This window comes from Spea bombifrons, chromosome 10 (genome assembly GCF_027358695.1).
Source record: "Spea bombifrons isolate aSpeBom1 chromosome 10, aSpeBom1.2.pri, whole genome shotgun sequence".
Taxonomy (NCBI): domain Eukaryota; kingdom Metazoa; phylum Chordata; class Amphibia; order Anura; family Pelobatidae; genus Spea; species Spea bombifrons.
This window is the reverse complement of record NC_071096.1, coordinates 35,956,761-35,973,665: the sequence shown is the minus strand read 5'-3', so window position 1 is coordinate 35,973,665 and position 16,905 is coordinate 35,956,761. Positions and strand designations below refer to the sequence as shown.

Below are 16,905 nucleotides of genomic sequence, written 5' to 3'. Positions count from 1 at the left end.
TCCCTCCTGGCTGCGTGGGTGCCTGGGCAGTTGGTCAGCCAGCAATGCCTGCGGAACCTTGCCAAACCTGATTTTACGTAGGCGCTGGCCAGACAAAACCTAAATGTTCATCCCTATCCATGGAAATATCGCTCGCCCACCTATAGGCTGTTTCCACGCTTAACTTTCTAAAGTGTTAGTGGGTGCGAGAAAAAAAAATCCTGAAACCTTATCATGTACAACAGCTGTAGAGCCAACAGTACGAAAAAAAATTTAATCTTGTGTTCTTTAAAAGTTCTTTAAAATAAGTTGTGACTCAATATAGGGCAAGGAAAAAAGAGACCTGCACTGCCAAACATGGCCAGAAGGTGGCACCTGCTGACAGCAGATGATGATCCAGTTCCAAAGTAATAAGGTTTATAAACATTTGGCGGAATGTTTGCTGATCTTTTATAAACAAAGAACCCAAATAACTAATTTACAAAATAAATAACTGGATACATATTTAGGTTTTTATTGTTAAGTCATTATCAAAAGCAGACAAGGTCTGGAATGGCTTTTTAGAATAAGGTAAGCCCACTGGCCCAGTGCACGAAAAACACAATAGAAAGGGAACGGTTAGAGCTAGACTATGCCTCGTAAGCCTGCCTTCCGTATAGTCGTACATGTTTTTTTTGGAAAAAATATTTTTCAATTATAATTTGGGGTATTACTGAGCGCTGTGTTTCGAGGCACGTAAAGGTGTCCGGCACTTTTACGCAGAAGTGCATTAATATAAAAGGGGTTGTGTGCTAAGTGCAGTTCTTTTGTAAAGTGGAAAATTGCAGCAATGAGATGGAACGATACATTGGTTGCTATGGCAATTGCGCTACTGATTTCCATAAGAAATTCAGCAAATACATCTTTTATAATCTATTATAAAAGGAGGCTATGGAATGTTTTGGACTTTTATCGCATATAAGCTATTCAGACGTGCAGGCCAGGGACCAGGGAGGCTTGAGTGTCCCAGGAATAATGGCTACTAAAATGTTACACAATTATATGGATATACTGGATTTGTGGTACCTGCACTATACACGTGTAAGCCCCTGTGCTCATTGGCATCCATGGAGGGGAGGTATTAACCCTATCCAAGGCATGAGTGATAGGCAGTGTTAGGGCATTTTTAGGGGTGCCCCTTCTTGCCCCTGTGCTGCTAATGACTCGGTAAAGCCTGTCCATTGTGACAATCTACACAGAGCATTGGTGTAATGAGAGTTCATCGCCACCAGGCGGCGCTCTCCACACACATTGCTATGCACTGATGTTATGACGTCTCCCGGCAGCTGAATATAAATGCGTGCGGCTCCGGAGGCAGATGTCAGAGGCAGGGGGTAAGCGGGGCACCTGGAGCATCAGGACCACCACTCCCAGCAGCTGCTAATACCCTGACACAAGGCAGGACACGGGGACCGGGTCTGCGAGAAGAGAGGACCCAGGCACCGGCTGGAGGCAGAGCCCAGCACCCTGACAGCTCACAGACAAGGGGACCACGTGGGGCTCCCTGCCCTAGACACCCATCCACACGTGCACAGGGGCAGCAGCCGTCCGAGGAGACAAAGCCAAGGAGACAGCACTCAGTAACAGAGGACAGAACCCATCTGAAAGGCGGGGTACGGCACCCGTCCTGCCCGGAGCACAGCACCCACCGGGCACTACCCTGAGAACCATCCTGCCCGGCACCCGCTCAGGGTACAGCACCCATCATCCTTCCCGGAGAGCACCCATCACCCGGGGAGCACCCACCATCCTGCCCCGGAGAGCACCCAGCATCCCTCTTTGGACCATCACAGGCACTGCCCCTTTCCCGCGGCACAGCACCCCCTGAGACCCGCGGCACCTGCCCTATCGTCATGTCAGGCGGCAGTTTGAAGCGGCGGCAGTCCGGCTCCCCGGCTGAGGAAGATCATCAGGTCACCGAGAAGATGCTCCGGGACAACGGAGGGCCGGACGCTGACCCGGGAGCCGGCGGCGCGGTGGAGCTCAAGCGCTCGATCACTCTGGTCAACGGCGTGGCCATCATAGTGGGCACCATCATCGGCTCCGGCATCTTCGTGACCCCGACCGGAGTGCTGCGGGAGGCGGGCTCCCCCGGGCTGTCGCTGCTGATATGGGCCGTGTGCGGCCTCTTCTCCATAGTGGGTGCTCTGTGCTATGCCGAGCTGGGCACTACCATCTCCAAGTCCGGGGGGGACTATGCCTATGTGCTGGAGGTGTACGGCTCGCTGCCGGCCTTCCTCAAGCTGTGGGTGGAGCTGCTCATTATCCGGCCTTCGTCGCAGTACATAGTGGCCCTGGTGTTCGCCACCTACCTGCTCAAACCCCTCTTCCCCAGCTGCCCGGTGCCCGACAACGCCGCCAAGCTGGTGGCCTGCATGTGTGTCTGTGAGTATACTCCGTGTGTCCCTGCTCACTGTCACTGCTTACCGGACTGTCACTGCTTACCAGACTGTCACTGCTTACCGGACTGTCACTGCTTACCAGACTGTCACTCACTGTCACTGCTTACCCGACTGTCACTGCTCACCGGACTGTCACTGCTTGCCAGACTGTCACTCACTGTCACTGCTTACCTATCTCTGCTTACCTAAAACTGACTGGCCCTGGTTCCTTTTCTGTCATTGCCTAACGATGATTCTGCACGCCTGTATTTGTCTGTCACTGTGCGGTCTCTCTGAATGTTACTATTTACCTGCCTAGTTGGTGACAAACAGTACATAATATCTATCATAGAGTATATAACAAACCTGTTGGCCACCTGTGAGTTTCAGAGGGCCTGCTTACCTGGCTGTGCCAATGCAGAGTGCCTGCTTACCTGGCTGTGAGTCTGCAGAGTGCCTGCTTACCTGTCTGTGAATCTGCAGAGTGCCTGCTTACCTGTCTGTGAGTCTGCAGAGTGCCTGCTTACCTGTCTGTGAGTCTGCAGAGTGCCTGCTTACCTGTCTGTGAGTCTGCAGAGTGCCTGCTTACCTGTCTGTGAATCTGCAGAGTGCCTGCTTACCTGGCTGTGCCAATGCAGAGTGCCTGCTTACCTGGCTGTGAGTCTGCAGAGTGCCTGCTTACCTGTCTGTGAATCTGCAGAGTGCCTGCTTACCTGTCTGTGAGTCTGCAGAGTGCCTGCTTACCTGTCTGTGAGTCTGCAGAGTGCCTGCTTACCTGTCTGTGAGTCTACAGAGTGCCTGTTACATTTCCAAGAACTTTAACCTTGTAAGATACGGCGTCGCTATTTCTGGAGTCAAGGATTGAAAATGATGTAATTTATGTTCTTTTTTTGTCATCTTTTTTGTCTGATTCTCTGATATTGTCAGCGATGTTCAAATGTACAAAGTACGACAGATTCTATTACACACATATACACACACATATATACACACATATACACACACACACATATACACACACACACATATATATATATATACTCTGTACACACACACATATACACACACGCGGGCATATATATATATATATACACACAAATATATACTGTATACATACACACAGGCATATATATACACACACACACACACACACACACACATATATATATATATATATATACTGTATATTCACATGCGCATATTTTTAGACATACACGCAGATATATATATATATACACACAAATTTATTTTGTATACATACACACAAGCATATATACACACACACACATATATATATATATACTCTGTACACACACACATATACACACACGCGGGCATATATATATATATATACACACAAATATATACTGTATACATACACACAGGCATATATATACACACACACACACACACACACATATATATATATATATATATATATACTGTATATTCACATGCGCATATTTTTAGACATACACGCAGATATATATATATATACACACAAATTTATTTTGTATACATACACACAAGCATATATACACACACACACACATATATATATATACTCTGTACACACACACATATACACACACGCGGGCATATATATATATATATACACACAAATATATACTGTATACATACACACAGGCATATATATACACACACACACACACACACACATATATATATATATATATATATATATATATATATATATATATACTGTATATTCACATGCGCATATTTATAGACATACACACATATGTTTATATATACACACGCAGATATATGTATATGCACACACGTGTATATATATATATATATATATATATATATGTACATACACATGCATATATATGTACATACACATGCAGATATACCGCTACATATACACATGCACAGGTATATATATATACACGTGTGTGCATTTTCCATTTCATGATCTGTGTAACGTATCCGGCTGGAAAGGTCCCCACCTCTCATTCATAACTATCCCCCCCCCCGCTCCTCCATATAGTACGGCATTTAGATCCTGGCAGCCCTCGTGTTGCATCAGCATCCCCAGCGAAACCGGTTTCAGCAGGAACTCGCACGCTTCTGCAAAATACAGCGTATCGGGGGGCCGCTGAAACCCCCCACCCCCGCTGATTCCCCGTAACGCAATCCGCTGCCCGGGGAAGGTGGCCGTGGTCGGGAGTTTATTGAAGAGCGCTCTAAAGTGTTTTGTGTTTACAGACTCTTTGTTTAAGCGTTACACACATCGCCGCCGCCTCATGTTTAGGAATCATTGATACATTGTAGCCACTGGCCTCTTAATGTTCTGTGAGAAATACATTTATTTTAGCTCTAGTTTTTAATCATTTTCTTTTTTTTAAGGCACTGGGGTGGAAAAAAACAAAACAAATTCTTTGGACCTGAATTGGAAAGTGGCGTGAGATTATTAACATGCGATTGTAGTTTTCATTCGGACCCCGGCGATAAATCTTCCCATTGTGTGAAATCCTCGGGACCCTCGGCTCCTCGCTTTGACCCTCATGAATCCGTCTTACAGGGGGGTCCGTCCATCCCGGCCCCTTCTTCTTTCTCTTTGTTTTATTGATCGGCGTTGAGATCTCGCACATAGAAGCGCGGAATAACCTTTCTATAGAAGAGTTTAACCCTTTCTGGGCCAGCATTTTAACAAATCTCTCACCCTCATTGTTTCAGCGACGGGTCGTTAAGATGGAGCATCCTTTGTTCTTTGAACTTTAGCCTTTTGGGGGGTCTTTTCGATGCTAACCTGTACCGGAGGGGCTGAGTCCCGATCACCAGCCAGTATCCACCTGTGTAAAAGCAGGGATGTCTGTGGATCCGGCCGTAACCCCGGGGGGGGCGGGGTATCTTTTATGTCTCCCTCTTATCTATTTGTTGAAGTAGTCGCGTTACAGCGTTTGCCACGTGCCGGCACGGTTCCTGGCGCGCCGTCTTGCTGTGCCTCAAAGGCTAAGTCATCATTAAAACTTTGGGGGGCTAAAGAAGCTCCATAATCGGGTTTAAGACGCGAATTAGTACCGCGGCACGAATCTTCTGCGCACATCCCCTGGAAATCCCTCCTGCTCGTCAGATTACTAATCATTTATTTTGGTTCCGGTACCGCTGCGGTTGGCGCCTTGCCCCGGCATCCTGCTCGCTTAACACTTTAGCTTCCAGAGCAGAATGGCGCCGCGGTGCTAACCAGCTATAGTAATTCTGTATGATTAAACAGTAAAAGGCGTAGATTTACTATGGGGCGAGGTGGCATCGCCCGCAATCCTTCTTGTGATATTCTTCCTTAGAAGAACATAGCGTGGTTGCAGTATGGCTTTAGGGATATTCCGTACTGGATCCATACTGGATCCATTTCATTCTCTCTGGCTCTTAAATGGTAATCATACAAACCATGTAACCCAAGAGTTCGTTAACATCCCAGCCATTGGTTGTCGGAGGCATTCTGTCCCATCCCTTGGCTTCTGGCACACCTGCCGCCTGGTTCCCTGGGGCTGGTCTGCTTAACGCTGAAGAACCTTTTGTAACCTCGTTAGGCTGCAGCCACAGAAACTGGTTCTGCCGGAGAAGCCGCGGCTTTTATAACGTAACAGAACATGCTGGGTGGATGGCTGAGCCGCGGGGCGGGAGGGAGGCCGCCGGTTCTAAGCCTTCCGCACGAGTCGTGCCACAATGTCCGGCCCGGGGGCCGGGGTACTTCACAAACATCAAAATGTTCCAGAGAGAACTTTATCATCTTTTCAATGTCTTATTTTTTTTAAGGCTATATTTAAGATCGGAGTAAAAAGCTTCATGTAATGTCCGGTCTACTCATTGTACAGCGCTACGGATTATGATGGCGCTATATAAAAACAATAACTAACGATAATTCTTTTTTTTTTTTACATTTAGAAACCATTTTAATGAATTTAATTGCTGCTTGCAATTAGTGTTTCTTTTGCTGTCGCAAACCACTGAGCTCGACTATCTGGATTAACAGGTCGGGACTTTGCTTCTTGACGTTTTCCCAACGGGAATTAAGAGGACTTCAGAAACCCAGAATCTGTTTCCAGACAAGCTGCCGAGTTATTTTTTTATCCGGTGCGGACGGAAAGAAACCTTGCGCAGTAGTCGGTGCTTCTTGGGTTAAAAAAAAAAATGCAAACTATTTGTTCTCTTTAGCAGGAAATACAGAGGAAAAAAGCAGAGCGTTAACCCTTCCTTTGGTCGCTATTGTGAGCACTTTAAAGCTTTGTGCCAAAAATGACTTTTTTTAATGCATAATGCGTTACTTTTAGCTCTTATTTTACTCCCCAGTGTCCTTTTTTTTTAAAAGTTGAATTTTCTTGGTTGAATTTTTTTACCATTATCTCATGATTTTGCAGACTTTATTATCTGTTTCATTTAATGTATACAGGGACTGGGGTTATCACGACGGACGGGATGTGTGTAACGTTCCATAATCTGCCGTTTGCCACCCTCCCGGCATAACATCCAGCTGAGTCAGTGATCCGCGTCACTCCCAGTAAGGACACCCGCGGGGTAAATGACGCGTCTCGACTATGTGAGGACGCGCTCCTCCCTGTTACTATTTCAGCTACATGATGTTTACAACACCGCCACGGCCGTAGCATGCGCTCCTCACACGTGCGAGAGAGACGCGAGCTGTGGAGTACTGAATATCGTCCCGGACCTGCGTCCCAGTATGACTAGTAGCCGAGAGAGATGCATTTGCAGGAAGCTTACTGGGAGTGCTGGTCAGGGCTGTGCGGTGGGAAGCCCCCCAGTGACTCCTTAACTGGGGCAGGAATGATGTTCTGGCTTTTGGGAACGCGTTACCTGCCAGCGAGTATAAAGAGGCATTGTCTCGCTCCCAGCGCACAAATCTGTCCTAATAAAACATGACGGGGGCAGAATATCAGGGGCCGTGTTTAGGGCTTCTACAAACTGGCATGACTGAAGGATCTGGGAAGCGCGGAGGGCACAGCGGAGATCTGAGGGCGCTTACCGACCCCTGTACCCTCCGCGCTTCTAATGATCACCAGTAACCCTCTGTCCAGATGATACTCCGGGAGCTGGGGGGTGGCTGCCGTTTCTTTTATATATATATATATATATGTTATACTGTAACGTTTGTGTTTATTACTTTACTCGGATACATATTAGTTCTTTAGATAGACCCTGAGCAGTGTGCCTTTTGCAACAGAGATGGGTTCTGAATGTTCCGTGACGTAAGGCATTTGACGGGGTTCGGTTCTAAACGTTCCGTGCTCTGTATGATGTCGGAGGTCCGTTCTGTATACTCTGTATGATGTCGGGGGTCCGTTCTGTATACTGTGTATGATGTCAGAGGTCCGTTCGGTATGCTCTGTATGATGTCGGGGGTCCGTTCTGTATACTCTGTGACCTGGCATGCCACATACTAACTCTCTGAACACCCCGTAACATTTCTAGGTGTGACGGTTTCTTGCAGCGTGGTCCATGTGTGTTGCTGCCAGTAACTTCTGCCCCCTCTCCTTCCAGTGTTGCTCACTGCAGTGAACTGCTACAGCGTTAAAGCGGCCACCAGAGTCCAGGATGTGTTTGCCGCGGCCAAACTTCTTGCCCTGTGTATGATCATCATTCTAGGCTTCGTGCAGCTGGGGAGAGGTAGGAGCTTTTCATTTACAACATCTGCATTATGTCATCCAATTCTCACAGTCTAGGAAACTGCTTACATGACCTCTTTAACCCCTTAAGGACAATGGGCGGTCCCTAAACCCATTGAAAACAATGCATTTTGAGCCCGTATATGTACGGGCTTTGTCATTAAGGGGTTAAATGCCAGAAATACACTTTGCACACTCCTGAGGCTGCGGGCCATAACTTGCTACCGCCACCCAGGTCGGCGACCCCTTTTATAAGGAGTTAAGGAGTGAGAACCGGTACCTGGTACCTTCTAAGAGTTGGGACAATGTAGCCTTCTGCTCCGAATTCTGCGTGTTATAAGATCATGCCTGTAACGGGGCTTGCGTCTGACGATCCCGAGCAGCAGTGGGCATGTAACAATCCCAGCCCGGCTTGCGTTCCAGTTCCCCCTCCCCTGCCGTTCGGCTGTTTTGCCAGCGGCTATCACAGGGGTTGAACGCCTCGAGTGGAATTAATTTGATAAGGCCGCTGCTTGCCTCATCAGAAAATCTCCCCCTAAGAGGATTACTTCCAAATCCCAATCATTTTGCCTGGCTTTGTACCTAAAGCAACCTGTCTTCTGTCTGCGCTGTGAATTTACCCCGCGAGAGTCTGGTTTCAAAGTTCTCTTCAGACTGGTGTGAAAGTTTATTCAATTAGCCCAATGACAACGCTGGCGTGTCTGCTAAATGGCGCGGAGGGGATTTCGCTGGCTAGCTCTTTCAGCGCTCTCCTGTTTAAACCCCCGTGGCATGGCTATTAAAAACGGGCAGCCGAAATATACCCGTACCCAGCCAGAACCGAGCTGACGGTAACGTGTTACCAAAGAACAAAATGGAAACAAAACAACACCCAAATTGCTTCAGAAATGTCATTTTCCTTTCAAGATTTTTACATTGCTTTATTGTTCTAGAGTAAAACCACGCCCTTTGAGACTTTATCGTATTATTTAGTAAGTTTTGTCGTTCTTGGTGACTCCCAGCACCGTTATATTCCTGACCCTGGTGTAAGCGTGAATGTGCGGGTTTACGTGGCCGGCTATGTTTCCCGAGTCCAGCATCGGTGTTTATTTCCCGCCTTTGCGGAAGTTACATTTCGGAAGCACTTGTATCTGATAATTCTCTGCGGCACCCGGTAGAAATGATCTGTCTCAGTTGCGCCTGCGAAGTCTCCTAGCGTTCTCAGCCCCGCCACCCATTGAAATTCCTCTGGTGACTCCATTCTTCATTGTAAATGCTGAGGCCGTTGTGAAAGGAGGGCCTCATCCCGCCGCTCGGCAGCCAATGCCACAGAACCTATTCATCAAAACACCAAGAAAAAGAGAACGTCCCATCACAAAAGATTGGGTTCCAGTGTGAGAGGGGGGGCCGCGTCTCCCATCTTAAACCCCCCCTTGAGGATTAACCTCCCCGAATCCCAGACACAAACCTCGACCCTCCGCTGCCATGTTTTCGCTTGCATCTTACGCATGTGCCGGGAATGAATGGCCCTTCCTCGTGTCCCTCGGCCCTCTAGCACTCATGGTCTCACGTTGCGCTATCGGAGACATTTACACCTGCGTTAGACGTTAGACTTCAACCCCCCCCCCCCCGCCATGTAAAAACAGACGGAAATTATAGTTTTGGTTATGCTAATGAGAACTCGATAACCTTTGGTACGAGAAACATGCAAACACAGGGACAGCGATGCAAATACACCCGGAATGGCACGGGTTTTATACCGAGCGCTCGTGTCTGCCGGCATCTACTAAAAAGCTTTAAAACCTGCTCTTTTATAATTATTTCTCCAGTTCCGTGCTCACCTATATAACATACATTAATATCTAACCGGAAATAGAACAACAAATATTGGTCAAAAATCATTGCTCTTATTAGGAGAATAAATCCTTAAGAAATAATAATAATAATAATAATAATAATAAATCCTTATTGTTCTCCAATGTCTCTTCCACATACACACCAATGCCACGCATAACATGAAAAAAGCGTGTGAAATTCTCTGTTAATGTGAAAATACAGTTATTTTATCCTTTTGATCATGGGTTAGAGTTCCATAAAATGTTCCCGAAGCCAAAATCGAACTCTTTTGCAGAGTTTTTGTGGCCGGCTCCATGTGACCGCTTTCTCAGCAGATTAACTGCCAGATACCTCACATGGCTTCACAAGAAGACGGTCAGATGGTTTATCTTTTGCCCCGTCTGGGGTTTTTTTCAGTTTTTATGTCTGAAATTAACATTCTTCGCACTGGCAGGGATCAGGAACGTGTGAGCAGCACGTTATCAGGAGGAGAGGATATAAGGACACAGAGAAGTCTTTCTCATGGGCCGGTGTTCCTCACTGTATCTTGTCCTCGTTACGTTCCCATAATACCACTTCATGTCATTCAAGGCTCTCCTTTTGGACCTGTTACAGTATAAGAACGGAGAGGAAACCCATTCGGATACTGGGGGACGTGAAGTCTACCTTTCCATCTCGGTGACACTTTGTATCACGGGCGTTCCTCTTCTTTCTCTGTTCCGTATCCCCGTCTTTCCATCTTCAAAGCCGCGACGTGTCAGAGACCTTGACTTGAGATAAATGTACGTCTGGAGCGAGATGGAGACACCCCAGATATCCAAGGACACTCTATATAGGAACATTAAAAACATCCTTCCAATGGTTTCCTTGTACAACACAACATTTTATGGTGTTTGTGTTAAGATTATCTCTGAGTCTCGCTGGAATCCAGGAGCAAAAGTCACATTAAACCCGACACATCTAAAATAATAATAAAAATAAAATGATAATAATAATAATAATAATAATATAATAATAATAAAATAATAATAATAATAATAATAAAAGAATAATAACAATAAAAGAATAATAAAATAATAATAAAATAACAATAAAATAAAACGGTCACCGGCGTTAATACAGTAACAGCCTTGAATGGCTCTGTTATCTCTGATGTGCAGACTTAATTAGCCGGGATATAGAAAGGGTGTCAAACTATAATTAAAAGGAGTCGAGGTGGTTCCCTTTCCAACCTTTCCAAGGTGTGAACCCAATGATAAAGCGATATCTATAGCTTGCGGGTCCCACCATATGTCCGGCAAATGAACCTTCTCGTATTTACCGTTCCCTTCTCTTTTGGGGTTATATTGTTAAAACCAGATGCTGCAAAACCAATGTATTTGCGACATAATATACCCAAGTTGGAGAGCCTGGCGGTGGGGGGGGGGGTAGCTGCTGCCCTCTGCTGAAGGATGAGAGAAGAAAGTCGCGCTTTAAACCAGTATTAGAACGTCAGGAGAAAACATGTCTAAGGAACCAAAATATCTGCGTTTGTGACTTTTTTTTCTGTTTCTCCTCCGTAGGAGACGTTACCAATCTCAGCCCCGAACATGCCTTTGAAGGCACCAGTACGGATGTTGGCCAGTGGGTCCTGGCGCTCTACAGTGGACTTTTCGCCTACGGTGGATGGTGAGGATGACATTAGGGAGTTTCACTGTCAACAGAGACAGAGGCCCCCTAAGCGTACTGAATAAAGACGTAGCGCAGTCGGCGACCATGACCCGAATCCCAGCGAAGGCCATCAGCATCGCAGGAGGCTTGCAGGATCTCCTGACACGAGCGCAATTCAGAATGACCATGGTCCCAAGTGTAGGAGATTAGCAGGCGGCAGCTAACTAACAATTATTTTCTGCTACCTTTTGTAGTTATTATTTCTGTTAATGGAATTTTTCACATAGGTAGAGTGCGGAGAGCAGGCTTTTTTTCACCCCGTTTGATGTTTTTTTTGAATGCAGGCAACAGATAATGAGCGTTAAATAAATTATGATGAGGTTTAGGTAACTGTCTGAACCGAGCGCACCCAGTAGGAGGCTGATCTCCATGCTGTTCTCCTTTTGGATGATTTATAACGCTGAGAGATACCGGCCGTTCACGGCTTCTGTGTCCCGGTACATCTCATAACCAGCCGTCTCTCCCTCTCATTTTAGGAACTACTTGAATTTTGTGACAGAAGAAATGATTGAACCGTACAAGTAAGTTGGCCATCTACCCCTCCCCCCCATGCAGATAGCATCCCGCATAGAACTGAGAGCCTTAATGTAAGAGGAAGGCATTAACCTTTAGTCCAATGCTCCATGAATCTCATGACTTACAGCGGAAGTTACACGCCAGCCCAATGGTCTGCGAGGACGTATGATTTGGCCAGCGTTCATGCCTTCGTCTTCCCCCTATGCCATGCTCTGTGTCGTTATGCCAGCTTTGTATCGTGGGTTCTACATGAATTCCTTTCTAATGGCCGCTTGTGTTTACAGGAACCTACCTCGGGCCATCATTATCTCCTTGCCCATCGTGACCCTGGTGTACGTCCTCACCAACCTGGCGTACTTCACCACACTGTCCCCGGAGCAGATGCTGAACTCCGAGGCCGTGGCCGTGGTACGTGTGCCTTTGTGTGGTTAGTGTGCCTTTGTGTGGCTTTGTGTGGCTTTGTGTGTCGAGGGGATAGCTAATGCTTGAGTTGTAAAGGGACCTCGTCCTCCAGATTCTGTATAACGCTGACACGCAGATAAATACACAGCAGGAACCCGATCTTACGTGGCCACCGCTCCTGCAGTGTTAGTCGAGCTCCTAGATCTTTGGCGATAAACACAAGATCTCTCTGTCATTTCCTCTTTCATTCTCAGAAAGGGAAACCCGTGCCCCCTGTCACCACAAATAACTGTCACCGTTTCTCCATCCCCCGCATTTTCATTATTTCACCTGTATTTACGTCATTGCCAATAAACGATGTTTGATATGGATGCGGTATTGGGAGAAGATGTTGGTTTTTTTATTCTTGTGTGAAATCTGCTATCAAAGAAGGGATTCAGTCTCACGGCTTAACCCCGGACCACGAGAGAAACATTACTTTCTAAGCAAATGTCATTTTTTTTTGATTGTAGGATTTTGGGAATTACCACTTGGGAGTCATGGCGTGGATCATCCCGGTGTTTGTCGGGTTATCGTGCTTTGGATCTGTCAACGGCTCTCTTTTTACGTCTTCCCGGTATGTTGTCATTTTTTTTACTTGGATAAGTATATCATCTGACCTCCAACCCTTCCTGGGATGCCTTCCTGCCCCGCGCTATACCAGGGGTCCCAGAAAACCAGTCCGCAAGTGCCACTCATTTTCTGACATGAAAGCTCTTGGGAAATAACCGTTACTCTCACCCTCTCCTATACCGAAGAGGTGAGACACCGACTAGGTGCTTTCAGGAGAGCGGCGTAACTGGGGTTTATAGAGGAACATGGGGATTGAAAGAGTTAAACGGATGACTTATGATTGTTTGATTCTGTTTCAGACTGTTCTACGTCGGGTCCAGAGAAGGTCACCTGCCCTCCCTTCTCTCTATGATCCACCCCAAACTTCTCACCCCTATGCCCTCGCTCATATTCACCGTAAGTACCTGCGCCAACTACTTATACCCTGTGGCACCGCATAGTGTTCAAGGACTAAATGTCGTATTACATCTAGGGGATCGATCCTCATCATTTAGTTGTAAAACATTTCAAGCATATCTTAATCCGATCTAACGACTTAAAGGTGAAATAACTCCGTAAAACCATCGTCGTTTTGTGTGAGTCTTTTAGTTTGTAGTATCGGTATCATTCTCTGAGTTTAAGGTTCCATACCATGGTTATTATACATAAAGAACACACATCGGTGGGTATTAGGGGTAATGTTGTAGATTCCCGTTCCAACGCGTTTTCTCCGTCCGGCTCTTCCCGCAGTGTGCCATGACGCTTCTCTACGCCTTCTCGGATGACATTTTCTCCGTCATCAACTTCTTCAGCTTCTTTAACTGGCTGTGCGTGGCCCTGGCCATTATCGGGATGATGTGGCTCCGTTACAAGAAGCCAGAATTAGAAAGACCCATCAAGGTAAGAAAAGGGGAGATACCCCACCTGGGGGGCAGTTTAATATTTGAATATATTTATTTCATGTCTCCTGTATTTATGACAACGTATCGGGCATTTTTTACTCTCTTTGGATAATATACATTTAATTTGAAGAAAAATCAGGAAAATAGTATTTGCGGGAAAAATACATAAAACCAGGTATTTCAGTCACGGGGCTAATTAATTTTTCCGCGGTTCTCTGGAATGTTTCATTAAAGGAGCCTCACGGCCGGCTTGCCAGAACCTGAAGGCAAGTAATGCGTAATAACACATTTAATAGATGGCCGCGGGTTATGTCTGCGTGCTCTTTACCTGCCGTGGCTATAATTCGAGCTCAAAGCAAGTATTTTTTCGGGGGAATAATATAAATCCATTAACGGTGCAATAAAAGTTGGGTGAGGCGTAGAGACGGAGCGACTTATGTGGGATCAGCAGAAAGCGCGCATCTTTAATCCTACAATAAGACGCCGCCGCGAGGCACATCAGTCTGACAAATGGGTTAGTCCTGTAATTAACCAAAAAGGAGTTTTATGGCATATTTGTTTGTAATGAAATAGGAACAGACTGTCTCGGCACTCTTCTTCATTTTATTATTGTTTTTTTTTATTAGTTTTCCATCTTTTCATATATATATATATATGTTTTTAAACGAGCCAGGAAATTCAGCGATTTTATGAATCAGTTGCTCCACACGCGCACCTAAAGTGTTTAAAGGTTCTAATCTTACGTTGCACGCATGGGAATAATTCTAACAAAAGAATCCGCTTGGATCTCCGTTTGATCTCCGTCGGTGTCAGTCCGGCGGTGACTTCTGCCGCCGGCTTGCCCGTCGCTTTTAGGGAGCTGACGCCTGTCTCTCAAGGCTTGGGAGCGCTGCTCCTTTTCAAAGGCTTATTGTCCGTGGCTTCCTCCGGCAGCTCGCCTGCTGGGAGAACGTAAGGTTCAAACGCAGCATGAAGCAGGAACACGAGCCGAGCGGACGTCCGCCGGCCAAACAGGAACCGGCCCAGAAGCTGCCTTACAGATCTATAGGATATCTATAGGAGCAACGAGGATACTTTTCTGTCTGATTGCATTAGAACGCAACTCGGCCAATATAAATATCACCTTATGTACGTTCTCGGTTTCTAAGATCGTCCGTAGGACGTCCGTTCTCTCCTGCCCCATGGTGAATTTTCTTTTCCGCAGGTGAATCTCTCTCTCCCGGTATTCTTTATCCTGGCGTGTTTCTTCCTGATCGTGGTGTCTTTCTACATGACCCCGGTGGAGTGCGGAATCGGTTTCATCATCATCCTGTCCGGAGTTCCCGTTTACTACTTTGGAGTCTGGTGGCAGAATAAGCCCAAGTGGGCCTTGCAGTTCATACGTAAGTGCGTGTTTATTGACCCCAGAGACCCCCGCTTATGCGCGGCCCCGCTGAAAGAAAGCGCCGATAAAAAATCCATTAGAAAGTACCTCACGCCCTGGTTTGCGTCTGTCTTTGCGAGGCTAAGATGCAGAAACTGGTTCTGAATGACAATAAGGAGATCATTTGTAACAATCTTTAAGAAAATGTTTCTGATCCCATTAACTACGCGATCCAGCGGCGTCTTTGGATTTAGGTTTAGTATTTCATTATACAGCCCGTGTGTGAAGTTTGTGGTTATGTGTTACTTCGTATCGGCATAAACATATCGCTTCCTTGCCGTTTCTGTATTTCTAGATTCCTCAACAGTGTTTTTCCAGAAGCTCATGGAGGTCGTACCCCAGGAATCCTAAACTCCGACCCAAACCCCCTCTGCCTCTAGACAACGGCGCAAAGGAACATGTTACATTGCAATGGAGTTCGTAAAGAGAATATTTAATCCGCAGCAAACAAAATAACCCAAACTCTTCTGGGATCGAATTTTAAGCAATGCTGTCTCCAAAACACGGCAGTCATCATCATTATCTGGTGTGCAAAAGAGCTCGTAAGGGCCCGAGTCCCTCACCGCTCATCACACATCTTACTGTACCTTCTCAAAAGCTGGTATTCAAGAACATGATCCATTTCCAGGACAGCTGAGCGGTGGCCGGTCTTCTGTAACGTTTATTTTTTGTTTGTTTTTTCTAATTTAGCATCTAGTTACCTCTGAACCTCCAACCAGACTGAACGGTGACCTTCTCGTACAAGCATTTTAAGCCATTTTTTTTTCTTCTGGCTTCCGTAGATCAAACCAAACTCTCTTTTTAGTCGCTCATCGAGCCCAGGACACATGGGGGGGGGGGGTAAAAAGAAACTCCAGATGTGGACCCAAGTTACCACTGGATTCTAGAACCACTAAAAACAAGAACGCAGAGCTTACATTCTACAGACAAAAATATACCGAGCCTGGTCTACAGGGGTTCTTTTCACCGGGTCCAGTCTTGCTAGTCCTTAAATGTTGAACTGAATCTGGTCTTCAAAGGTCAAGGAAAAAAAATCTTACGTGTATGTAGCACTTACAGCAATGGTATTCTAATTCTTGCATAAAATGCTGCTTTTACGCGTCAGAGTTTGCAAAGAATTCAGAAAAACACTTTGATTGAGACATTTTGGGTTTTTTTTCTCGGTTCTTCCTAACGTTACTCTACGCCCAATCATTTCTAGCTTTTGTATTTCATAGTAAAGAAGATACTCATGGGGTCTGTTCTAAACAGAATTGTTACATTTGGTGTTGATTTAATAATCATAATTATAAATGTCGGTGAACATTTATAATTCTTTTAAACCTTCTTCTTTTAATTCTTTTTTTTTTGGTCCAATATTCAGTTTTATTCAATTTTATACATTGTGACTTCTGAACGTACGTCCCGTAGACCAACAGTTACGTCGCCCTGTAGTTTTATATTCCTAACCCACTGAGATAGTAGCTATTTCCCGATTTATTCACCTATCATTATTA

The 16,905-nt window shown here is 45.8% G+C and overlaps 1 protein-coding gene across 1 annotated transcript; it reads left to right on the top strand.

The window, feature by feature from the left end:
• The first annotated feature begins 1,658 nt into the window (after nucleotides 1–1,658).
• On the top strand, nucleotides 1,659–16,021 carry SLC7A5 (solute carrier family 7 member 5). The gene is made up of 10 exons (XM_053449518.1): nucleotides 1,659–2,403; nucleotides 7,926–8,051; nucleotides 11,428–11,533; nucleotides 12,052–12,096; nucleotides 12,376–12,499; nucleotides 13,006–13,109; nucleotides 13,405–13,501; nucleotides 13,835–13,984; nucleotides 15,191–15,368; nucleotides 15,705–16,021. Exons 1-10 carry the CDS (start codon nucleotides 1,872–1,874, stop codon nucleotides 15,758–15,760), a joined length of 1,518 nt encoding a protein of 505 aa, XP_053305493.1. The 5' UTR covers nucleotides 1,659–1,871; the 3' UTR covers nucleotides 15,761–16,021.
• The last annotated feature ends 884 nt before the right edge of the window (nucleotides 16,022–16,905 follow it).